The sequence below is a fragment of the Coturnix japonica genome, chromosome 2 (assembly GCF_001577835.2).
Source record: "Coturnix japonica isolate 7356 chromosome 2, Coturnix japonica 2.1, whole genome shotgun sequence".
NCBI lineage: Eukaryota > Metazoa > Chordata > Aves > Galliformes > Phasianidae > Coturnix > Coturnix japonica.
Genome location: NC_029517.1, coordinates 87,317,009 through 87,343,323, shown reverse-complemented (window position 1 = coordinate 87,343,323; position 26,315 = coordinate 87,317,009). Strand labels below are relative to the sequence as shown.

The 26,315-nt window shown below is 37.5% G+C and overlaps 1 protein-coding gene across 5 annotated transcripts in view; it reads left to right on the top strand.

The window, feature by feature from the left end:
* The window catches only part of CEP192 (centrosomal protein 192), a 54,323-nt gene extending 40,427 nt beyond the window's left edge, over positions 1–13,896 (top strand). For all 5 annotated transcript variants that reach the window (XM_015855296.2, XM_015855297.2, XM_015855295.2 and 2 more), the window contains exons 37-44: positions 411–609; positions 1,863–1,942; positions 2,811–2,906; positions 4,772–4,894; positions 8,307–8,395; positions 9,288–9,411; positions 9,901–9,959; positions 13,567–13,896. In XM_015855296.2, coding sequence (XP_015710782.1) covers positions 411–609; positions 1,863–1,942; positions 2,811–2,906; positions 4,772–4,894; positions 8,307–8,395; positions 9,288–9,411; positions 9,901–9,959; positions 13,567–13,705 — 909 coding nt within the window. In that variant the 3' untranslated portion in view covers positions 13,706–13,896. The remainder of the gene's footprint in view (positions 1–410; positions 610–1,862; positions 1,943–2,810; positions 2,907–4,771; positions 4,895–8,306; positions 8,396–9,287; positions 9,412–9,900; positions 9,960–13,566) is intronic.
* The last annotated feature ends 12,419 nt before the right edge of the window (positions 13,897–26,315 follow it).

Here is a 26,315-nt window from a genome sequence, read left to right as displayed (position 1 = left end):
TAGTATGACAGAAGTAGAGCCTGTATCCTAACCAATTTATTTGTAAGGTATCTGGAACTTGGTAATGCTTTTGCCATTTCTTTGCAATCAGTCCAGTATGGCAGAAAGTGTGGTAAGATTTCTTATTTAAGTTTTAGAAGTATTATTTACATAGCCAACATACATTATGTTATTCTGTTTCAGACAGCCTTTTTTTAATAAATGATCTTTTAATAAAAATATGTTTTGTAACAAATGTTTTGCAACATAGTTGTAAGAAATACTGTTTGTAGTAATAAATAAGCTAGAAATATTTGCAGAAGTTGACAATAGACATTCTTAGAGCTCTAGGGAATAGACCTGAATAGAACTTGTGAATGTTCTTACATTAACTATTTTAAGACTTTCTTACTCTCCCAATTGTGTACAAGTTTATTAAAGTGCAGATTCGCGAGGCACAGGATGCGTCTGGAACTAGCTCTCCACCTAGAAGACGTGATTTATTTACTCTACAATCTGCAAGTCCTGCTGTTCACGTGGCAAAACCTCTCTCAGCACATCCTCTAACAAAAATGGAAATAAAGAACAGAACGATCATTTTTCCTAAAACAAGAGCTGGTGAATGCACAGGTAATAATACTTTGTAAAGGTAACATCAGAGAGATCTTCTGTTCAGTGTTTTTGTTTTCTTTATTGAATGTTTGGGAACTCAAATGCCTTGAATTTGTTGATACAGTTACCGTGTTTTGACTCACTGAAGTGTTAGTCCTTGAGATGGAAGTCTTTTTTTCCTCTTTCATAGTAACACATTTTCCTGCAGATGGTTTGTATACAGGCAGATAAGTTGCCAATTTCTTAAACTATTGATGTATGCAACTGAACTGCCTCTGTAAAAAGGGCACCATTGACTGTGTTTTGTTGAACTTCTTTTTGCATCAGTGTTGTTGTGCAGTGCACCCATTCTCATCTTGCATGTGTTCCAAAGATGTTTAGACGAATCTATCTACAGTAGGAATTGAAACATTCTGTTTTATGCTCTACGAATGTCAGCTCTGAGACTGGCTGTTCCTGTTTTGTACTTAATGATCTAGGATCATGTTGTTGAAAATCCTCTGTCTCTACTTTTAATTACAGTAAATACTTCAAATTCTTCAGATTGCTGTATGAAACTGTCATTCTGTTATCTAGGTAGCAGATTTGTGTTTTGTTCTCTTTTTCTAGGTATCCAGTATTTTTTTAGTGATTCACTGTCTCTGTGCTTTCATTTAACTACATTTAGAACTGCCAAGGCTTAGTTTATTGATTATATCTTTTGAATACTGTCAGTGTTCCTTCCAGAGCAGCCAAATAACATCTTAGAAAAGAGTTGGGTATCTTCAGGGGGTTTTTTGGGTCTGTTTTTGTGCACTAGAAAGTGAACATACCCTACAAAGAGTCTGAAGGCAATAAGTTGCAGCTGTTGGGAGTTAGATTTCTCTTTGATAATTGTCATATTCTGGATTTTCAAGAAGCTTTATTCCTTCTGTAGACAATACAATTGCATAATTTTTTTTGTGTGTCTTTTGGAGGGCCTTTTGGAGGGTTCTCTTCTTTTAGGGTTATCGAGTTTAGGTCTCACTTAGCTTCTTGTAAGCATCTTCAGTACGATTCTTCACTGGAGGACTTGACTTGCAAATTTGTTTGTAATAACTTGCAAGGAATTTCTGATAGTGTGCTTTCTTTGAGTCTGTTGATTCAAGTCAACTTGCCAGTAAGCTTCCCTGTATCTAGAAAGCAAGGGCTTTCTTTCTAAACAAACTGCCTGTTTAAATTCATTCAACTAAAGGTATTTGAACGAAGACATTTAATATATTAAGTATTTACGTGTGATATTTCTCTTGCAGAGAGTTACCTGGAAATGGAGAATAAGGGGGATGAAAATGTCAGGTGGAATCTGTCATCATTTACTCCACCCTATGTTAAAGTGAGTAAATGCTTGCATTTATAGTGTTTTATGCAAATTCCCTTTTGTTTACTAATTCTCTCTTTTTTCCTCTAGCCTCTAGAGAAAGTATGCATTTTTGAGCCTGATCTCAGTTAGTTTCTTCACCATCATCCTGACTCTGTATAAAGGGAGTTTTTCCCTTTTTTTCTCTAGTATACTCTGGCTGGAAATCAGTGCTCTGTGAGCCTATTTCAGGTTCACTTACTAGCTTAAGGAGCTTGCTTTTGCTCTTCCAGTGTTGTCTTCTGGCCTGCATCAAGTAGTCAAACGTGTATGGAAGATGTTAATCCAGAATGCCAATCTAACTTGCCCTGTTGTAAGGCTTCCACTTCTAGAATTCTGCTCTACATTGTATCTCTATAGCTACATAGTTTAAAGTTAAGTAAAGGATATTCCAATTACATACTGTAGACTCTGCGGTTATTGTAGCTGTAACTAACATTTGTAAATAGTTTCCAGTTTCTTGATAGCTGAATGCTCTGATGGTCATTTTGATGCTATGTTGGAATTAATATGGTTACAAAACGGTGAACAAATTTCCTATCCCAGAAATTCTGTAAATGTAACCATGACTGGTGAAGACAGAGTATGTAGTGTTTCAGTTAGTGCACCACATGTAAACTGGAAGTCAGTAGTCACGATGACTGCATAAGTGGTGTGGTAGCTTCAAGTTTTTGTGCATTTGCTTTTAGGGTTTGAATATTATTTGTTTATTTGAAAATAATTTTATTGGGTGCTTTTTTGTTTTGTTTTTCCAGTCTTATGTAAGCGTGGTGGGGACAAGGGTGGAGGGAGGGTTGTGCGTGTGCTAATCCCTTCTGAATCTGATACCTAACTTCATTTGCAGGCCATGGATGAAACTGGTTCCGTTTATAGAGCTACTTACTCTGCTTTCAGATGTTATCGTATTTCTGGTACACTTGAAGCTCACGGAAAAGAGAAGGTAAACTCGCATTTCAAACGTATTAATTTATCTGAATTGTAAAATAGCACCATCCATGAAAAAATTTCTGAAATGATAGTTGAATTATTGAAGCTGTTTTTAATTATATCTGTGTGTATTAAGTGGCCAGTGTCTATTTACCACAGGTGTTAATGTCAGCTGAGCTGTGTTTAAGACTGCATGCAATCTGTAGTAATACTTTGTTTTCTTGTTTCGGAAGATACTCTGTTCTAGAACAGAAAATTCTTTTAACATTCTTTGTAAAACCCACAAGATTATTACAGCTAGTGCTGTGCTTTTACTAAACTGGTGTGAGTTCTAGATTCATGTCATAATTCTTCAGGAACAGTTTGGTGCAAAAGTTGATTTCATTTGACTTACAATTTTATCTCCTGGCCAGTAGAGGGTTTCCTAACCACAGTTATAAAGTATATATAGGGATGTACTGAATGGGTTTCTGAGGGGCATTTTTTCCTCCTTTAATACTACTTCATTCTATCTGTTCATCTTCACAAATGTCTATATTTTAATCATTATAGATTCTAAATCGTATCATCAATGTCACCATCTATTTGCAAAAAAATTGAGAACTTTGTTTTTTTGCTAGTGTTGAAAAGTATCTTTAAACCATTATGTTTGACTTAGCAGTCCTAGTTCAGATGCAGCACTTTAACTGTTGATAGATGAAGCTGTTGGCTGGAACTGATAAGATGTAGGTTGCTATCATGTTTTGTGGTTTTGTTTTTTTCTTTTTTCCAGTGAATCTGCTAATATTTGATTAAACAGTATAGTTGTAGTGGTCTGTTCTAACCTGCTGCTCCCTTTCTCTCTTTCTCAAAACCCAATTATGGAAGCAATGTAAGACTACAGTTGAAGTAACCTCGTACAATGCCATATAGAGAGGAGCCTTTGTTACATAGTTGACCTTTAAGGATAATCAAATGCTTGACCAGTAACTTAGTTCAAATTTCAGTCCTTCTAGTAATTGTAGAACAGGCTGCTTTTATGGACTTGGTGGAGGAGTACAGTTATTCACAGCTTAGTTGACACATTCTTCTCCTAGTCCCCTTCTCCCCTCATTCTTCTAATACAAATAATTGTACGAATGCTTGCTCACTTTTAAGACGGGTTAGCCAAACTCCAGTTTTGTGCATCAGGTTACACAACCCTTTTTACTAAAACCTTTTCATCTGCAGGCACAGGAGGAGGATGAATGATAATGTTTTGAAAAACATAGAGATTTTGGAAAGGGTCCAGAGGAGGGCCACAAAGATGATCAGGGGGCTGGAGCACCTCCCCTATGAGGACAGGCTGAGGGAGTTGGGCTTGTTCAGCCTGGAGAAGAGAAGGTTGCGGGGTGACCTCATTGCAGCCTTTCAGTACCTGAAGGGAACTTACACCCAGGAGGGGAGTAAACTCTTCGAAAGGGCTGATAATAGCAGGACACGGGGAAATGGTTTTAAGTTAAAAGAGGGAAGATTTAGGTTGGATGTTAGGGGGAAGTTCTTCACTAGGAGAGTGGTTAGGCCCTGGAACAGGCTGCCCAGGGAGGCTGTGGATGCCCCGTCCTTGGAGGTGTTCAAGGCCAGGTTGGACGGGGCCCTGGGCAACCTGGTCCAGTAAAGGTGTATGTTTGTGGCCCTGCCAGGCAGGGGGGTTGGAACTACATGATCCTTGAGGTCCCTTCCAACCCGGGTCATTCTGTGATTCTGTTTTCTGCAAGAGTGTGTGTGTGGAATGCATGCATTGATTTCTGTAGTGTATGAATGTTGTGCTGGCTTTACTGTAACTTTGTGCAAGTAAAGTTATGGAGTTTTATGAATTATTTTGATAAAACTTGCAGACTTCTCCTCTTGTTTTTGTAGGTTGCTTTCATGTTTTTACCTATAGAAAATGGGGATTACTCCCAGTTCTGGGACCTTGAGTGTCACCCTGTTGAAAATCCTAGTTGGAAACACAAATTAAGGTTTCAACTTTCTGGTGAAACAGTGAGTATATAAATACTATGAACTCTATCCTGAGCATAAATATTTGATGACATTTTAATGTCACTATACTTTATTATTGCTGATATGCCTCAATGATATTATGAAAAAATATTTTATGTCAGTCTGAACTGTACTGTTTTTTTTATATTACCAAAATGAGTTTTAAGTCTTGCTTATGTGATAGTGCATTATCTTTCGTCATTTAACATGTGAAATTTTGCTTTCTACTCAGAGACACCGGAGAGAAACTCCCGTGGGATTCATTTCTATAGGGGCAGATTTGTTTATATCACAGACTAAATGTATTGCGTTTCTTTCTGTAAATAAATAGCAAAGCAATTGACCTTTGATCCAATATATAGCTTAATTTTTAGTTTATTACCACCTGCTTTGGAGATACGGGTATGTTTCTGATGAAAACAATTTGAGTATTTTATCAGAGTTCAGCATAGATGTGGGCAATCATTTAGATTTATGCATGGGAACAATAAGATCGGAGCTATTCTTTGCTTTTCTCATGCTCCTGAGCTCTAATTTTATGATGAGGCCTAGGGAGATGAGAGTTGAGAGAGCACAAAATCAGTTCTTAGCTCACTTATATTCACTAACTCAGTATCCATCCATCCAAAGCGAGTCTGCATAGAAACAGAATCTATTTTTAAATATTTAAGATAAGTGAATTCTAATGCTTAGTTACATGAGCTGAATGTGGAGGACTTTGTTCGATATCGTGTGATTACTAGATACACTTTCATGTTCTCTCTGGGAAATTGGACTTCATTTTACTGAGAAGCCTGGATAAGGATTTGAGTTCTTCCTACAGAGTACCAAGCCTGCCTCAGTAGCAGGAACCTTACTTTACCCTTCTTGGCAAGATCCCTTTTATTTTGTAGGGTCTTTTTTCTTCCCAGTAGTTAATTGTGTTGAAAATGGCTCTTGTTAGTATGTTTCTCAAATGACTTCTGATTTTGTCTGGAAGAATGAGACTTGTACACTGTTTGTTTTGAGATATTTTTTTAGTCTTTCGTCAAATACTTTGAACATATTTTTCCATAAAGCGAGGAAAACATCTGTCAGTTGACTGTTTAAAGCTTTAGAAAAGATTAATTCTTTATTAGAAGTCTAGAGTTCTGAATAATTCTCTTCTGAGAACATGAGTAGTTGTCAGCATTGTGTAAATCTTGGAGCAGCATGACAGTATCAATGTTTTAGAACTAGCATGTCAGATTTGTTTCTCTTTCCTCTTGATTCTACTTAAAGCTGTTAACTATTAGATCTTTCCAGCATTTCCTTATACTTATAGGGAAGAAAAAACATTTCAGAAAATTCTTGAAATATCTTGATCATTTTTTATATAGAGTAGAAAATGTTTTTTAATCAACTGGATAAGGAAACCAGATATCGTTTTGCAAGAGGAGTCAACACAGAACATTTGTGTAGATTTTGTTGCAGCTTTTTAAGCAGGTTTGCTTTTAGAGGAGAAGACAAGTCAGTTATTGCCTATTATGTCCTAGAAACCAAGAGTGTACACTACATTATAACAGCTTTGGAAAGGACTTGTAATCCTGCTGGGCTCGCTAAGGTGAGGTGGGGTACTGCTGTGATTTTGATAAAATGAAATAGGAAGACTGACTGTCATTCACAGTGACAGAGTGGTATGTATTTATAGCACCGCTTCAATAGAGCTGGAAAGAAATGTGAACAACATCAAGGAAGAACTAGAACAAGGTGAAGTTAGGAAAATCAATGGCACTTAGCATTTTTATTTTATTTTTTTCCTAGAAAGCCAATTAGCTGTGACTTTGCTCTGTTTGCATTTGCAGTTCCCACCATTAGAAACCATAGACTTCAACTCAGAACTGGTTTCTACATCTGATCCTAGTGACAGAACAGGGAAGGACTCTGAATGTCCTTTGCAGTCTCTCCCTGTCAATGCTGACAATGCAAACTTAGTTTTTCCTCTTCTTGAGGAACACTTGCTATGAGGAACTGGCCGAAGATCAATGGGCTAAAAATGAATGTCACTAAAAATGAATGTTTGCACAAATACTTTGGATTAGTGTTTAGGTTGAAGTATTGATCTCTTCCAATTGAAGCAGTCAGTCAGCACAAACCTGCCAGGGGGTTGAGGGAGGACCTGAGTTATGATGGCTTCTTCAGTGTGTAGAAAGTTGAGGACTGCATAAAGCATTCCAGTGTTTGAAAATACTGCAAACGATAGGCATGTTTTGTTGTTTTTTTTTAAAGTGATTTGTGTACTTTAACTGCTGCGTTAAGTAACTTCTTAGTATATTATTTTGGAAGAGGCAAAGTGAACAAATTGAGCTCAGTTTTTGAACGCTTAATACAGAATGTTTTACTAAAAGTTCTGATTTGTTTTTTATTGCTGTTAGCAGTATGGAAGCTTCATTTTATTTGGGTATTCCAGGAATAAGGTGGGGGGGGGGGGGGAACCACTTTTTAAGCTCAGTGAGCAAAATTAATTCCAATTTTGGAGCTAAATATATTCATATGCTTTTGAAGTGGCTTTGAGATCGTGAGAACCATATGGACAGTGTTTAACATGCTACTTTCATTTGAAGTGGGAGAAATTAGTAAGGGGTCAAATAAAGCAACGCTTGATGATACTTTAATAAAGATCAGCGAAGACAACTGTTTGTTTCCCATTGTTTGTATTATTCTTAGGTAGTGAACTTGCCCTGTTGATCCAGTAGATCAATGATAACACTGAAGAATGACACCCATAATTTTTTTCCTACATGGAAAACTAAAAGTTCTTGAAACAATCTATATATATATACTGGTTTTTTTTTAATCTTTAGGTACTGGATTCTACTGTGGTTCATGGGTTATTTGCAGCTGAAAAATATTCTTAATTTTAAGGTTTTTTTTTGTTGGCTGCTGCTATTTCTGGCAGACTGACTAGCAGCTCTTTCAAGTCGAGAAATCAATGTCTAAAAGACAAGTTTGTCATAGCAGCTCTATTGAAGAGGAAACTATTTTTTTAATCTTCCCTGCATAAGGAAATCAACTGCTTGTCTAAAACATCAGTGCTATTTGGGAAGAAAAGATTCTGTTATATGTCCATAAATGTGGGTGGTTCTTCAGTTCTTTGTCTTGTTTTCCAAGATGTTGTGACCCAAGGGGCTCCAGATGGTAGCTGGCTAGATTCACCAGACAGTGGAGAATTCTGAATTAGCTCTTTGGCCAAATAATTCCCTTTGGGTGATCTGGTTTTCTTGTGTTCCTCCCAAGTTGTTGCTCTGTCTCAGTGATTTAGACTTTACTGTTCTGAATACTATACTCAGGAAAAAAAAAAGTCTTACTCCCTTCCCTTGGCTAAGGAAAATGACTTAAATACTTGGGTTCTTTTGAACGCAAAGTTTAAAGGTTTCCTTGTTTTTGTCAATAGGGTACTGAAGCAGAAAATACATCTGCAGTCATGAGGGCTACCGCAGATACCCGCATAGAAACTGGAAGCCCAGTTATGTCAAGAAGAAGGTAGGTTTGCTCCGAAGCATATACAACTAAAGCATACGTATGGGCAAGAACTGAAATTAGATGCTGCTGATGGTTGGAAGTTTCAAAAACACAACCAAATCTTTTTGCTGCTACAGTAGCCATGTGGTGGAATAGGCTGCCCAGAGAGGCTCTGCTGACTGCCCTTGGAGATTTCTGGGACCTAACAGGACAAAGCCTTGTGAAATACCTTTTCTGAGCCCATAACTGGTGCTCTTGGTGCAAGAGGTTTGAACCTGAGACCTTCCAAGTCTCTTCGGATCTTAGTGATCCTATATTAAAGAGCAAATAGCTGCAGAAACATGCTTGACCAAACCTCATATTGTATTGCATTATTCAGTTTCACATTCTTTTCATTTAAATTCCTAAGTTGCCTAATCGTAATTTGTTGTTGTGAAAACTAGTATCAGCAGCAGAACTTTATGCTGGTGGTTTTACGAAATTTTAAAGTTCACTGAAAGAATGTGGTGTACTGCATGTCTTAACATTGCTATTTTTCTCTAAAATTGGTCTACAATTCTTATACTATGGCATGATGTGAATATGGCAGGAGAGTAAAATGTTTTGGTTAAACATAGAATCCCTGAAAAGAGTCTAGCTGTCTAGTAAAGCATATGGAGGTAAAATTCATGTTGTAAAAGCATATGTAAAAGTAAGCTCACATGTTTATGTTGTAGTGATGCTTTCATTAGACTCTTAATGGCTAAAATGTATAACCTATGAAACATAAGGTGAAAGAGTCAATGCCTTCAAGATCTTTCAGTTTTTCCATGTTTATTCTCTTAAGAAAATACGAATGTCTTGAAGTATGTAACTGGTGTATCCAGACCATATAAGTAAAATCTTAATATCTTAACTCCCTTTTCCATATCAGACTAAATCCCCTAACCCCTGGGATATATGCACCAGAAGAAGTGTATGCTTTTCTTCCAACTAGAGTTGGGGAATCACGTACGTTAAAAGTCAACTTGCGAAATAATTCATTTAGAACACAAATGGTAAGTCTGATGGGGTTTCTTCTAAATACTTGTTTTCGTAAATCCTTCCACCAGTTCAACTGTTCAATGTAGGTTTATTTTTACTTTTTATTTCTTTACTCTGGGCATAAGATGGCAATAGTGCAAGTCTTGTCTTTTAAAACAAACAACACAGAATTGTACTTGGAAAAATTTGCTCTCCTCTGTAAGTTTTCTTTTTTCTTGACTGAGCCAGTGAGGGTATTTGTAAGCTATGCAATTGTTTTTTTTGTTTGTTTGTTTGTTTTTAAAGTAAACATAGATTTCTTGTTATCTTTATTTAACTTTGTTAACATATCCTGTGATTTCAGGTTTTCTCAAATGCATAAATCTGGGCATGTTTCATTTTTAAACACTGGGTCTGTCTAACACTGTATTTATATGTTACCTTGTTTATCTTAACCATGTTATAAAGTGAATATAATAGGCTTAGATACAGTGGGTCTTTAAGCATTTTGTATTAAATTACAGCTGAAATTTTCGATTCCCAGAGAGCCTTTCTACATCAAGCACACAAGATACTCTCTAAGGTGAGTAACTCTTGTGTTAACATTCTTGCCTAAAAAGTATGAAAAAAATTAATTCAGTCAGATAAAGATCTTCTCAACGTACAGTGCTTAAATGTAGATATAAAGAGTTGCTGTCTTGTTAAATATGTAAGGTATTTTTGCTAATACTGCGCTCTTTAATCATCTTGGTTAGAAACAGAATGAGCCCACACGGTTACTTCTGCATCTGCCAATTTCTTCAATACAAACAGTGCTGCTGCTTTTCATGCTAAACCTAATGCTTCATTTAACCATTCGGCCTGCTGAGCACAATCAAGTCATTCCTTCCATTATACTTTGTACACAACAGACCAAATTGCCTTCATCATGCTTCTAATTTGACAAACCTGCAGAGCTGCATCAAAGATTCTCTGCAAGTAAAAGGTTTGAGCAGCCAGTGGAATTGCTTGGTCATACCAAGTAGTTCACCATATTACTTGCTTAAAAGGAGTTTTCAAGTTGGTGATAACAGCCCTTCAAAATAAACCCAGCCATCCTGAGAGTTGATTACTTCGGGTATTTGGCAGTCCTGTTAGTCATCTAGTAAAGAGATACAGCATCAAACATGCTCATCTGTAACTGTGGGAGTGCCATGAAAATAAAAATGCAACCATGTCATCAGAAGTCATACAGCATACATTTTCAGCATTTAGGTATTTCCCCATTCTAAAGATGAGGAAACTAAGAATATGTGGAATAGAAGTTGTGTGTAAGGTCAGAAATAGAACAGGGTGCTCTGTTTCTTCTCTGCCGGTGATACTTCACAGCCCCATCTTTGTAATAGATGTTATTTTACTAATCGCAGGTATTCAAGGTATTTTGAAGTCAGTTTCTAGTGAGAAGTGTTGTAACTCCACTGAGATGTATTTCTCAGTGCCTCCACTTCACTTGCATTATTTTAATTAAAGTTGCCAGTAAAGAGTTTATTACAGAAGTAGTGAATGAGATAAAAAAAACTACCCAAATAAATACAACTTGCTAGATTTATCTGAGGCTGTACAGCCTTAGGCAAAGGACAGGATGTATTGACAGTCCTTGGAAAAATATAAGTAACTTAATTGGAAGATACTTAGATGTTTCAAAAATACTCTTTAGAATTGCAGTCAAAGCTACTTGGTATTATTTTATATGGGAGTTGATAAAATTGTCTTGCTTTTATCCAAAATAGAGTTGAAATTGAACTATTTGACTTGCTATTTCTAAAGGTTTTCAACTGAATATAGTCTGCTTCTAATCGCATTCCAGAAACATTTTTCTGGTAGCTTTGGCTATTTTTATTCAGTTATAAATGTTGACCTTTTCTGGCTTTTAAAAATTAATTTATCTGAAATCAGCAAAGCTCTCTGAAAAAGCCCTCCCGTTTAAGAGCATAAAGCACAGAAGAATTGCTTGACTTAGATAAGTGCTTTAAAAGAAAACAACAAACAACAAAGCAAACCTCCCAAACCATCATTAAAAGAAGTTCTGTAAATGGCTTTTATTTCAGATGAGCATGAAAGAGGATCTTAAGAAATCCATCTAACCCAAATAGACTGGGCATTTGGTAAAGTAATATTCAGGAGCAATTAGATAAGAAAACTGCTTGCAGGAACTTGGAATTGTAGTCTGTTAATAAGAGTGTAAAAATTGAAAGCATCAACAACCTATGTTTTGAACCAAAAATGTTAGACAATAAAGATGGTTTGTTGCGTGCTTTTCGTTTTGAGGGCCAAATTTGAAAGTAATTATGCATAATCAAGTGTTTAATCTGAGTAATGGAACTGCAGGGTCTTGTTTTAGTTTTAAAGTAAAGAATCTCACCTTCTGAAGCTGATAAAGTGGCACGCCAGTTCTTGTTCCATTGGTTATGTGTTCACAAGTGCCAACAGTTAGCAGTGTCCTTGACCACAGTTTCCTGAATTGAAAATAACAATGGGCTTTTTTCAAATAGAGCATCTTGCAGGCAAATCTACAGCAAAACCAGTAAACAACTGTGATAATCTTCACCAAGTCTCTTAAAGCATCTATCTATCCATCTTATTTGTCTTTTTAGCCATAAAGATGTTGTTTAGCTCATTTACATCCAGAAAACATTTCTTCCCACCCCTTCTTTGCAGGAATTCTCACACTGAAGATAGAGACTTGTGCACAACTTCAGACTTCCTCTTAAGTTTATTCTGACTTTTCTAAAGTCTTTAGCAGGCTGAGTCTTGGGCTTCAGTTTCAATTCTTTCTACCTTTCTTGTTTTCTAATACAATGCATCTGTTACAAATGGTCATACTGATGTTCTTCAGCTGAATATGCATCTTCATCCCCTATGTTAGAAGGTTGTTAAAGAGGCAGAGTTTGACAAGTTGATTGTACAGTATAAATAATTAAACTCTTACCTAGCTGAAATCCTTTTCTCTATTGTTTATTTTAATCCAGTAGTTCACAATCAGAGCTTTTTTTTGTATGAACTCACTAAAAAGAAGAAAAAAAGTGATAGCATATCAGTCTCTATTGTGATAACATGTACATCTAACAGCTTACTTCTCTGGATTCTGTTTTTCAATTTTTTTTTTTGTTATATATTTTTATGCCTTAAGGCTAGGATCAGGCTTATGCATAGGGTGAATATTATGACTTTTTAAATGTAGGAGGATAGGAGCACAAACTAATAATGATAGGTAGGATTACTGTGGAAGAACTAGTTCTGTACAGGAATATCTAGTCGGAACAAAATAATAAAAAGTAGAGAAAATGAACACATTCCCAAGGATACTGGCTGGCACTAAATACTGCCAAAGGCAGAGAACTAGAGTTAATGATAAAGTTTATAAAAGAAACAAATCTTTTTGCCTTCTTAGTGGGTGTTGCTATTTGTTTTTCCTTATTCTAATGTGTGCCCATTTCTGATACGTCTTTGTTAGTACTGGATATTTCTATCAGATGCCATGGCATCAAATAGGCTTTTACTCAGCATTTCCAGCTTTTTTGCTTGTATAGTTTATGTTTTTATTTTAACATGTTCACTCCAGGCTTTTGACAATCAAGACAGCCACTTTTTATAGCCTACCTACAGCTGAGTTTTACTGTTAGGTATTTTTCTATGCAATTTGAATAGATGAGACTTGAGTAATCAAAAAAGATGTGATGCAACATCTTGAAATACTGGGGACTGAGGCTGAGGATTGATGTATTGGCTTGTGATGATTAAGTGAAATATTTATTCACATAGAGGCAATTAGAAATAATTGAAAATATTTTACAAGCTTCAAATTGATTGAGAATTTTACATTTCCATATGCTCATCAACAGACTTGTGAAGAGATGTAGTAGTTTTGCTGTAGATGTAATATATGTACTGTCAGTATTATTGTGAAGAGGCAGAATGAACACATCCAGATAAACTAGTAGCAGTGCGATATTTCAATACTTTGCATAGCCTGTAGAAAAGAATCACCTTTAAAATCTTCCTTCAGAAGATGCATGATCACAACTATAAACTTGATGGTCTAGTACACATCAAATGTATAGTGTTGATGAAAACAAAAACTAGAACTTCAATATCTGGTACAACTTGCTTAGTTGTTGATAATGAATATGCACATAATTGTCTCCTTACAGATCCCGTCATTACATCAACGTGCCAGTCCGGTTCAGGCCACAGGCAGAAGGCATATTTGAAAGTATCTTGGTGGTGTACACGTCCAAATACGGCAATATTAACATTCGACTATGTGGTAGAGCTATTGCAAGAGAATAGTCAGAACAGTTTACAATTGTTTGGGACGGTTTAAGCCATTTAAAATACTCAAGGATTTGCTATTACATTTCCATACTAACCTTTTATTTGTTTTGCCCTGTGATGCTGCTCTGATGAAAAATCTTTAAGATGAATTATATGGTGCTTGGTTTTTTCAAGTGCTTTTTCATAGTAAAAACACTGAGAAATAATATTCTATGTTTTAAAGTTATCATGTTCTAACTTATGTTTCTGCACTTTTGTTGAAAAGGGAATTTTCTATTTTTGAATTTATTAGAAATAGCTAGATATAATGTATTTTACTTCCAACATTGTAAATACAGAAATAAAGTATGTATTAACTGTTGATTCTGATTTCTGTCTTTGGTGGTTAAAGGGTTCCTTGCTGTACATAAAGGATTAAGCTTCCTACTCCTAAGTAATACTTTTATTTTGGTTTTAGGGTGTGGGGGAATGGGATTGCAGTACAGAAACCGACTTGTTATGTATCACGTCCTCATCTGGTAAATCTCGGACAGTCAGTTCACTGGTAGGCTTAAGCACTTATTTTTATTCCTAGCAATGTGAAAACACTGTCAATTCAACATAAGAAATACTGCCTTCAGCGCTCAAAAATGATTCTTCTAGCCTGATGTTCTGTCTTTAACAGTGTCAAAAAGGTGGTTGTTCTGGGAGATCACAACAACCACATCTGCCTTTGGTTTCCTTTTGTTGCTCTTTCCCCTGATACCCACAGTCATTACACTGGGGACAGGAGGCAGGGATTCCCAACTATCCCTTTATTCCATGTATGGACCTGTTGATGAGTTTATCCTTATGTCTCTTTGAACCTTTTGACATCTTGCATTCACAACTTTGTGTGGCAGCAAGCTCTAGATGTTCAGTCGGCTCTTTAAGGAGAAGTTTTTCCCTCATGTGCTAAGTTATGCTTAGAATTTTGAGTGTTCTTCAGTTCTTACATGATAGGATTCAGTGAACACCAGTTCTACAATCAAGTTACTCATTGATACCATGCTCTCTGCACCCTTTGGCACCAACCCATGGGAAATGGGCAACCTTCAGAATCATCTGAGGCTGTATCCCTGAGGAGGGTTAAAATCAATCTATCCTTGGGGAAGACGGATTGAATTTTCAAATCACTTCATTTAGTACTTTATAAAAAGTTTTTCCTGATATCCAGACTAAAGTTACCCTGGCACAACTTGGGGCCATTTCCTCTCATCCTGTCACCAGTGAGAAGAGACCAGCCCCGCTCTCACTGGATGCACCTTTCAAGTACTGGAATAGAGCAATAAGGTCTCCCATCAGCCTCCTTCTCCCCAGACTAAACAGCCCCAGCTCCTTCAGCCTCTCCTCATAGGGCACATTCTCCAAGCCCTTCACAAGTCTTGTAGCTCTTCTTTGGACCTGCTCCAGCACCTCCATGTCTCTTCTCTACAGGGGGGCCCAAAACTGAACACAGTACTTAAGGTGAAGGTGCCGAGTACAGGGGCAGGATGACTTCCCTAGTCCTGCTCACCACACCATTCCTGATACAAGCCAGGATGTCCACCTGGGCAGACTGCTGGTTCATATTCAGTCAGACTGCCCATCAGCACACAAAGGTCCCTTTTCATCAAGCAGCTTTTCAGCTACTCCCCAAGTCCGTAGGGTTGTTGTGACCAGAATGCAGGACCCCAAACTTGGTCCTATTGAAACTCATGCAGTTAACCTTGGTCTATCAATCCAGTCTATCCAGGGCCCTCTGTAGTGCCCTCTTCACTGGCAGATCAACATTTCCTCCCTACTTGGTGTTGTCTTCAGCCTTACTGAGGGCACACTAAATTTAATAAATCCCATAAAGGACTTTGAGTTGATTCACACACACAAAAAAGTTGTATCAATGCAAGTGCTGATTTTTAGATGCTTCTAGAGTTATAGCAAGGTCTACTGCCCCAAAGATAGCCTTTGGAGTCTCTCTTATATAACTGTTTAGCTTAGTGAGCAATTTCTAAAGGCAAAAGTAAGGTTTTGTCATGATTTGTACAAGGCAGCATCAGTGTGGCAGCACAGGAACTCAGGACTTACCTAGTAGAGAGCTGCATTTAACTTGTTTTGACACATGTCCTGTTGTCAAGTGACTGTTGTTCAACCTCTTTAAGCTTAGCCTTGCTAAATACCCGTACAGTGACACAAACTGGCTGCACTGAAGTAGTCAAACAAGTGGTAGCTGTTAGTCATTTGGGCCTGGAGGAGGCAATTGACCAACTTTCAGATGTGTACTGCAAGATGGAAGAAAGCACCATCATCATCATCATGCTCCTTAGTGCAAAGAGCTGCTCTATGCTACGAGCGTATTCCCAGTGAAGACCTTAGGATGCTGACAGCATCTAAAGATCATTTACAGATATAGAAAAACTGTCACCAATGACTCAAAACCTGCAAATCAATTCTCAGTCTAAGCTACAACAGTTAAAGAATAAGCTTTGTATATAATTCTTGTCTCTTGTTTTTGCCGCTGTTGGCTTTGAAACTTCTTTCAGCTTTTTGTTGGATGCAGTCCTTTGTCTCAGACTGGGAAGGTTTGTTCAAACACACCAAGCAAGCAAATTTTTTAGAAGAAAGTCTTTTTAATTATAGCGATCTTAACGTGTTGATTTTAATATCAATCCGATAGAATTCAGAAGTTGTTATTTGAAATTCATTAAGTGCCTAACACTGAGGGTATCTTTGTACCTGCTCAGCCTAATTGGGATATTAGTAATCATAATTATTCAACAGCTTTGTGAAGTTTTCACATCACTGACTATAAATGGAGTTATAATACATTCTGCACACGTGCTTCAGTGTGTTTTGAAGATTGTTGCCCTGGCATCTGAAACTAATTAGCGTTCAGAAAACCTAGTAAAGGTACGTATCAAGGCCTGACTGTCTGGAAAGTTATTTTGATTACATAAAAGGTTAAAATGGTAAAGAGAATTTTGTGAGGGATTTTTTAGTGTATAAAGTAGGCTTTTGAGGGCAGTGGTAGCTTTTTGAAGTAGTGCCTTAGGGCATTTCTGCGATAGGAACACCTATTAAGGGTAATGCTGGTATATTCCTGCCTGTAGGACTTGGAGAGTTGAGGGGCTGTAGGGCTATCACTACAAAATTAGCAGGTAACGTATTTTATGTATGTGAAGTATACTAGATTTTCATGTTGTGGCATCTTTGGAAACAAAAAAAGGCACAGTGGGATCAAAAATCCTTATAAGCTAATGAAAGAATGGATATTTGATGTAAAATCAGTTGTCCCTGGAGCTGCAGTCAAATATTCTTCTATTCACAGCCATCTTGTTTTACCTTTTATTTATATATTTATCTCACAGAGCAAGATAATACTAGATCATGCCTTACTACTGTCAATGTATAGCACATGTGAAGAGTGTGCCTGTCTGCAGTGGTGCCTCATAACCAGTAAGAAAGTTGACTTTTAGTAACTGAATCAGCAGTGTTTGCACTGTGCCGATTTTCTCGCCAAATCTACCAGTTAAAATATGGATTCTGTTTCCCCATTTGGAAATTTGGGCTGATGTTAGCAGCAAAAGAGACTTTTTTTCCAATGTACATTTTAACATTAATGTGTTTTCTCTTTACAGCTTTGTATTAGTTCATTGATGTATCATCTCACATGGAACTTGCGTCACAGGTTACTAGGCAGGTAACAAAGTACAAAAACAGGTATTGCAAACTAAGCTGTGCAGAGTTAAAGAGAAGGTTTTCTTTAAACATGTCATACATTTAAATAAAGTGTTCCTTAAACTTTGTGAAAGTAACTGTAAAGTTGTGTTGAACTTACAGTAACAGCATGAACGCCTCACAACATGTGTAAGTTAATGTAGAAACAGTAACATACTCTTTGATAGCAAAGCTTTCCTAAGCATATCCTTCAAGTTCACTTTTTTTTCTGCTAAGTTTTACATGAGCAACTTTTAGTTATGAAAGCAGATGGATGTATAGCACTTAATTCTATGTAAACGTTAGCTGATTGTCTGTGAAAACTGAGCGCTACCTTTTGCTGACCTGTAGGTATTCCCGTTTCAAAACATTAGTTTGATCATATACTCCTTTATGTCTTTATGGCTCAAAATGCTGAATGTTGAACTAGTTCCTGTGTGATTCCAGTGGCAGCTTGCTGTCTGGGACTGACGTATTCAGGTATGGCTTTCCTCAGGCTCCCATCAGTTGCCACCAGCACAAATCTGACAGTTGAGCACCAGCTGGGAGTTATGACCCGGAGAAACAGAAAAGGACTGTGGAGAGACAAAATGATCCATCAAGTCCTACTTGCAAGTCAGGTCTCCAAACACGCATTTTCTACTCTATAAATTCAAAATTAAAATACTAATGGGTGTTCTTTTGTATTCAGCCAACAATCGGTTCATTAGGTAGGTATGTACAAAGAGGCTCTGCTTGTCAGTGCTGTTTGGCTATAAAAGGAGGGAAAATCAGTAGGGGTTAGGCTAGCCGTGAAATGCCCCCACCCCTGTTTTACCTTCCCTCCATGTCTGCTCTGTGGGGCTGGCGGTAGGTAATACTCATCCTGCATAGAGCTGGTTCTCTTTGTGAGTGCTCTGTCACTAGTCACAGCTGTCAGGTATGTCAGTCATGTAGTATTGTGGCGGTGTCAGAGACATAATCAGAGAGATTAGGTGGACACAAAGAGCTCTGAATGAGGTGGTAATTGCGTTCAGGGGAAAAGAGAGTTAAAGAAAGAAACTTTCCTTTCTCACAAGATCTATTAAAGAGGTGACAGCTAATATATTAAAGCTGGAACAAGATAATTGTGGTAAGAATCTTTGTGTGTTCTCTCTAAAATGCAGTGTGCTCACAATAAATATTCAAATGCTTATTTTGTGTTGTGAATACCAGATAACCATTTACAGTGAAATGCAACCTCTTTGAAAAAGTTTAAATTCATTGCCAAGAATGTTCTAGGAACAGTTATAAAACTCAAAAGGAATATTGGTGCTATGCTGAATCACAAAAATGCCATCTTATGAAAGCTTCTTTGCAGGGATTTTCTTCAAATAGGTCTAACCGATGGAAAAGAAATACCGAGATGCCAGCCATGGGCCACACTCTTCCAGACTTTGAGTAGTACTTTAATAGTACTTCTCCCTTCTGCTCTCTTTCTTTCTTTTTCCTTTTTTAAACAGTGAGACAACTTGAGTGTCTGTTTACGCGACACTTGTGGTGTATTAATTCCGTGCTCCAGATGTGATGGTTACCTGTAGTGCCCAGGAAGGAATTCCCATTTCCCTTCATTGGCTTCTGAAATACTTGGTTTTATGTTTTTTATTTTTGTTTGGCTTCTCATTTTCCTCCTTCACTTACAAAAAAAACTGAATATTGCCACAATTGTACACACAGGGCTGACAGAGTATCCTAGCGCGTAATTGGAGAATCAAGTCCTTTGCACACGTGTTTTCTATACATCTTGTTTTCTGTCACTACGTCTGGGGTCAAGTCCATTCTCACCTCCGATCCACGTAGGCAGGTAAAAATGTGTTATTTTCTTTGTGTTTTGGACATTTTGCTTTCGACCTCTGAGAGCACTCTAAATCAAGTCTCAGATGTTCCAAGAACTTTAGGATACTCGATTATCTGACTTATCCTGCTCTTATGAAGTGGCTCATGTTCTATAGTTTCTGATTATTTAATGTGGGCCAACATATATAGGAGGTTAGGAAAGCACTGTAACAACCAATGGATTATTATATACTAGTGTAAGAAAGCTACATAGATCTTCCTGAGTTAAGAATAAATTATATTGCTGCTTGTAGTTGTAGAAAAAATAGGCTTCTGTGATCAGTCCCACGTTCTTTGTGTTCCTAGTGAACATCAGCTCCCTGGCATTGCACAGCTGATGGCATGTTTAGTGGCAAATCTGAAATCAACGGCACTGCTGAGTAGTGTTCAGTATCAGTGACTATAAAACTTACAAGAAATGAGTATAAAATCTAAAAGCAACTACTGGTGGTAAAATCAGTCCCACAACAAATATAAATAATGCTGTACCTTGTCCACCATTGGACTGTTTGCTAACAGAAAATGTGAACAATTAAGTTTCATTTCTTTCCACTGACTTCCTGGTATCTTCAAGTGTTAACACTGAAGACAATGTCCAGTCTCACAATCTTTCCTCACAAAATTCTCACAGGCTTCAATGACATCTGGGTATGTACAAGAAATCCCATATTAGATTCTACAGTGGTAATTTATTCATGTCTGAATATTCAAGACTGTACTTTTCCACTTTCTATTGTAGCACAAAGCCATCCTACAGTATAAAAGGAGAAACGTGATGGCAAGATGATGGTGTTAGTCAAATCTTATTCGAATGATTCTTCATAGAAGTACAAGTATTTTCAGGCTTTTCCAGGTATTTATGGATGGCAGTGGTGGTTCTTCTTTCTGTCTATTCTGACTTTATACTGGAGTGTTGAGAAGTGTCATCTCCAAAGAAAGATTTGACACATTTCCATTATAACCATCACACATGTGCTTTTGCGGTAGTTGACTCACCTTATGTTGATATGAATTCATCAGTTTGATTCTTTGATAGAGGTAAAGCACTTTGATGTAGGTTAATTCAGGCTGTGTTTACAGAGGTTACCGAGATCTGTTTGTACTGTATGTGTTTTCAGAAGAAACAAGACACAAAACCCTTTAGAGAATGAAATCTAATTTCTCTCTACTTACAGAATAGTATTTTTTCTTTCAATCTGAAAGCTTAGCAAAATAAGTCTTACATTTTTCCTCATAATCCTTTATGAGTTTTAAATCTGTTTTTTAAGTTGGCATTTTTAAATGGATCCTGGTGACTAGAGCCCTGGTGAGCTTCAAAACCACACACAGTTTCAATGAAGCTGTGTGAACCTGCTTCAGAATCTCTGCAAGTTTTCTAGGCTTTTATGCTCTCGTATGGTTTACAGACAAAAACCTACAGGGGTCCCATTTAAAGCCTCCTAGCAGCTAAAAGATAGAGAGAAAAAAATGGCTTTTAAAAACCTGAAGTACCCTCTTCTGAGTGCATTAAAAGCAATTTTGTTTGCTTTCCACTTTCAAAATGCTTCAACCCGCCAAAGACGCGGTGTTAGAAAATGACTCATGAGTACTAGAAACACTCTTTGAAAGTTTGCTCATGGTAAAGAATGATAGCTAGAAAGTGCTGTTTCTCATGTCCTCATATTGCAGATGTTTTTTTTTTTCCTTTTTCAATAACCTCTTCAGATTTTCTTCACCTTTATCTTACAGGTTTTCAGCAATTGTGTGGAAATCAGCTCAGAACCTGTTTGTTTGTTCCTGTGGATGCTCTCAGTGTTTCGAGCCCAGGGCCTCCAAGGAGGGGAAGGCAATGCCAGAGCAATGACGGCTCATGATACAACCTACTGGTGTGTGAAAGATCCGAAGAGATGAACTGTTTCTTCCTTTCAGGTAAATCAAGGTGTTCCACCCCTATTGATTCTCTGAGAATAGGTGCGGTGGGGCTTAGGAACTGTACTATTCTTATCTATTTTGTCATCGTTGTATTATCTGGTATTGGAATGGTTACTTGGTTTATTTTCTCTATGGAAACAAAGTGTGCAAATGCAAAGTACTGAGATGCTCATCAATACATCAATGTTGATACAAATTCAAACTTTATTTATTTATTTTTAAACTACTTCTCAGTAGATTTTCCAAGATTTGGTAATATTTGGGCTTTGAATTCCATTTTGAGCCTATCTTGAACAAATATGCTTTCCATCCCAAATTACTTTGCTAAATGTGACAGACAGGACATATGTTTAATAGAATGTGGAGATGATCTAAAAGTTAAATTTTAGTATTTTTTGAAAGAATTAAGGAACTAAAAGCATTTAGTTAAAAGACAGAATTAATATTATAATGTGTCTAAGCTGTATTGCCCTTATGACCAAACAGGAAGTTTAAATGTGTTTGAACAGGATACGAACATAACCTAAGATCGTGAGATAATGATTCTTACCTGCTTGTAGTTGAAAACATGGCCATGTGCTTAAATGCTGTCTCTCGATGGAAAGAGAGTTGGCTTAAAAGTTAGAAGCCTGCTATATAGATGAATAATAACTTAGGAGGTTTGAAATTTTTAGCGATCAAGTGAATTAAATTTTGGGATTCGATTTTCAAAGCACTTACCTACCTGGAACAACAACTGGTGCTTAATCTTACCATTTAGTTGCATAAACCATTTAATGTTGGTGAATTGTGTGTATCCCCAGACCTCTTTTCTGCACCTTCACACCTGCATAGCTGCACCTGAGTTCAAACAGTGCGTACTATACAGCCAGTGTATGTTAGTAAGTCATTTCGAAGCTTATTCCATTTGCCACACATTTCTTGGATGGTTTTTATGGTTTGTGTGCCTGTCTCCTTTGTGGCCACTCCCAGAGTCCTCAGAGGCCTATAGGAACTATAGGAACTAGGCTTGGGATTTTCAGTACTGCTTTGAATGAAAAAAGTGTTTGAATCTTAAAAACCAAAACAGCCAACCAACCAGATAAGACCTACAAAGCAACTGCTAATAGAACGCAAAGTCATTGAAAAGAAGAATAATCAGTAACATCACCAGAAATGAAAACAGCTGTCACAGTATAGTAGTTATCCTATTACGAAAGATGAAGGTAAAGTAGTTCTGTATGGCTTCAGGAAAGAGGTTATTATGCATCTTGTTTTATGTCATGGAGGTTTCTTCTCATTCAGTCTTTTGTTGAAAGATGTATATTATTTTGTGTGATTGTAAAGGCACATTTATGAATATAGAAAGAAATAAAATCTCATATACTGAAATGTAAGAATACTTGAAGGCAAGGGAGCTGCATGGTCTTTTATAAAAGGTTTTGGGAAGAGCCTTTGGGTATCCTGACATTTGGCTGTGCAGAAAGGGATGTCTGTGGGAGATGTAGGTGCTGGCTTTAGCAACAAAGATGAGCGAGTGTTCTAGTACAATTTTTCTTGACAATGTCTAGAAAATAAGCTGCCTTTTGGAAGACAGAGGTAGTTTAATGAAGTAATGGGCAGACCTTTCAGAAAAGGTGACTGTCCCTCATCAGCTTGTTGCTATCTTTCCAGCTATAATAGTCTCAGATAGGCTGGTTGTGAGCGTGGTTATTCTCTAACCTGTCTGTGAAAGGTTGGGTGAGAGAGGCTTACTTTGTTTTTAAAAACAAATTTAGTTCCTTTTGAAAGAAACATTGAACATTTCTACTAAAAAGCCCCTCGGGCAGATAATTTAGCAGAAGGATGATAACAGGCAGATGGAGATAACAACATCTGAACTGAAGAATTTTAGTTTTTTTATGTAGATCCTGACCAGGTTCAAAAGATATCTTTGAAAGCAGGCCAGATTGGAATGATGCTAAGTATTAGGATGTCTTTGTCAGCTTGACTGGAAGCCAGCCTGCATACTGGTGCCATTCTTTTGTGAATTTCACAAGATTGGGTTGAAATCCAGATCCTCTTAGTCTCCTAACTGCAACCACAGGGGAAGCAGCTGCTCCATCTGCAATAACAAATACTGCGAGGTCTGTTAATACTTAGGTACTTTTTTCTTAATTTTGTTGTGTGGGAGTTGCATGACAGTTTCCTTGGGAAATGGTGAGCTTTGCACTTCTGATTCTGGGTGAATCCCAGGCTATTTGCTTAGGCATATATCTTTTTGTTGTGTTAAAGAGTCTTGTGTCAGAGAGTCTAACTGTGGGTAGGTGCACCTTTGTCTACTTTCTGGCCACAGATCAATCCCTTTTTAACCTGGACAAAGTATTGCTCATTTGGATATATCAGGAATCACAGAATCACAGAATTGCAGGGGTTGGAAGGGACCTCTAGAGATCATCGAGTCCAACCCCCTGCCAAAGCAGGCTCCCTACACCACGTCACACAGGTAGGCATCCAGGCGGGTCTTGAATATCTCCAGAGAAGGAGACTCCACCATCTCCCTGGGCAGCCTGTTCCAGTGCTCCGTCACCCTCACTGTAAAGAAGTTCTTCTGCACATTCGTGCGGAACTTCCTATGCTGTAGTTTCATCCCATTACCCCTAGTCCTGTCCCCACGCACTACTGAAAAGAGACCAGCCTCACCACTATGGCTCCCACACCTCAGGTATTTATTATTATTCAGGAGAAATAACAAATGCTCCGTTATGTTCAGGACTGAGAAAAAGATACTTTTCCACTTCTCAAACAGGGAGGGAAGCAGCCTGCAATGAGATTACCTGTATGAGAACAGTGGTTTTCAACAGATCTGTAGACAAGACAGAAACAAGTCACAGGCCCCACCTTAAATGAAAATTAAGGTTTTGTAATTCACAGAACCATAAAGGTTGGAAGAGGCCTGTGAAGATAATCTATTAAACCCTCTGCTAAAGCAGGTCCCACAGAGCGTGTTGCAAAAACAACAAAAAAAGTGTGAGAATACTTATTAGTATGGGAGGCATTTTTTCCTCTGCAGAGGAAGAACTCTGCAGTCCTTAGTCCAGTTAATGTGTGTATCTGATGATGCGAAACACTATAAAAATTAGTTTCCAAAGGAAACCAATTCTTGTCCTGCTTGCCATGGATTTGCCCTACTTGATGATCCAGGGATGGGATGAAGTCCGTCCATTGTGCTGATAGTCTGTAGTCTATCACATCAGATAATCTACTGCCCATCAAATGGATCTTCTTGTCTGAAGATGAAGTTGTATTTGTACTCGATCCCAAACTCTAAGAAGTTGTGACAGGAAAAGCAGATTAACATGCCTACAGAATCAAGTATGTCAGAGACTAACTCTGAAACAAGAAAACAAGGCAAACATGGTCTTTTGGATGAAATACAGGTAGAAGTGTGGGGAGTAAAAGGGTGGCACCGCCATCCTAGTGCCGCAAGATTCTGAGCTGAAGGAAAGATTAAAAATCTGTTCTGGCACTGGAAATGTTGATGTGCGACATAAATATAACTGAGAAAAGTAGAAGGGCTTGTGGTGGAGATGGGTTTTTGTTTGATCTTGCCTTCTCTAATGATTAGAATATGGGCCTAATCTTGTAACTTCACATTCCTGAGTCCACTGACTTGAATCTTGAAAAACATGGTATAATTGCAAGGACTTATGCTCCTTAGTGGGACCTGGAGAATATGATGACTGTTTAATGCAGCATTCTCACATCTAGATTGGTACTACTGTGTCAGCACCAACCTTATGTGGATGTCAGTCTTCATAAATTGAAACTCTCAAAGCTCTGCAGGGTAACATGTTTCTGTTGTAGCTGGCTCTCGTCATGTTTGTTTTAGAATTCATTCAAGTACTCATGGCAGTTCAAGAATAAGTGTTCAGTTGCTGAAATTATCTACTTACTGGGATAGATTTTTCTTTCTTACAGCTGTTGTATCTGTTTATCTCTTGTTCTGTTCTTTGTTTAGGCCTCCATGAGGAAAAGTGATCTGGAAGACACTGTAACAATAGTGATATTACCACTTCTTTCTGAAATTTGCAATTCTGAATTTTTTAATCAAAAACCTACAATTGGACTCGAAACTATATATGGTATGTCTTTGCAGTCTGTGAAGAAGAGCATATAAACACTAACCATGAAAATAAAACAGCCGTTCTTCAAAGGACAACTGAACGTTCCTGGTCAAAACACATCTCTAATCCTTTTCTGAGATGGGATCTTGCACAGTAAGTAGGGGCCATCTGATCTTAAAATATTATGAGACTGAGGCATTTTTGGGGTGGATGTTGTAAATGGCATCTTGACATTAGCCCTACCCAGTGCAGATTTTGCTTCTTCTCATTCTTAGAGAATAGCTAAATAGCACACATTCTTCTTGCAGTTAATGAGGTAAATTGTAAACATCCCTCTAGACTTCTAGATTCACCTTCTAGAGTGTTCCCTCAGCTGTGGCAATGCAAAATTTCTTTCATGCAATTACTGGGATGGTTATATCAGAATGAGATCACGCCTATTGCTGAAAATAATAGTCATCTTTCATGAACAAAGAGATCTTTATTTAAATCACTGCAAATGGAACAGTTTTATTCAGTGGAAATGTGTAAGTGCAACAGTTAGGGTAGGCACAACATGGTATGAAGGTTTTACACGTTGCTAGGTAGAACATTAGGGTTTCTGTACCATACAAAAGGAAACAAGGTGGGATTTTTCCTTTTGCTTTTTACCTACTAATCGTTTGCAAGCTGTTACTGCTGGAGACTTTAAAGTAATTTCATTTGTTTGTTAAATGTAGAAAGCTTATGTTGGTCTCTTTCAGTGCATGAAGGCTTTTCCTCTAGGTAGATATTGTGCATGTAAATCAAACTGTAGTAGTGGGTAGCTCTATAGGCTGGGGAACAAGTGAGACACGTAAACTAATCGCGAGTTATGAGCCATATCCAAACAAACATGGAAAAATTTTCCACTGTTATCTCTTTAGGTCTATGTGTTTGGATGAGAGAAAAGCTAAATGATGATGCTTAGAGAAATACAGGATTTTTAGATCTTTTTACAGTTCCTTCTTTAAGCAGCAGAGAGTATTTTTTCTCTAAAAAAGTCATTCAGTGGGTTTAACTTCTGACTGTTCTAAGTCGCATCT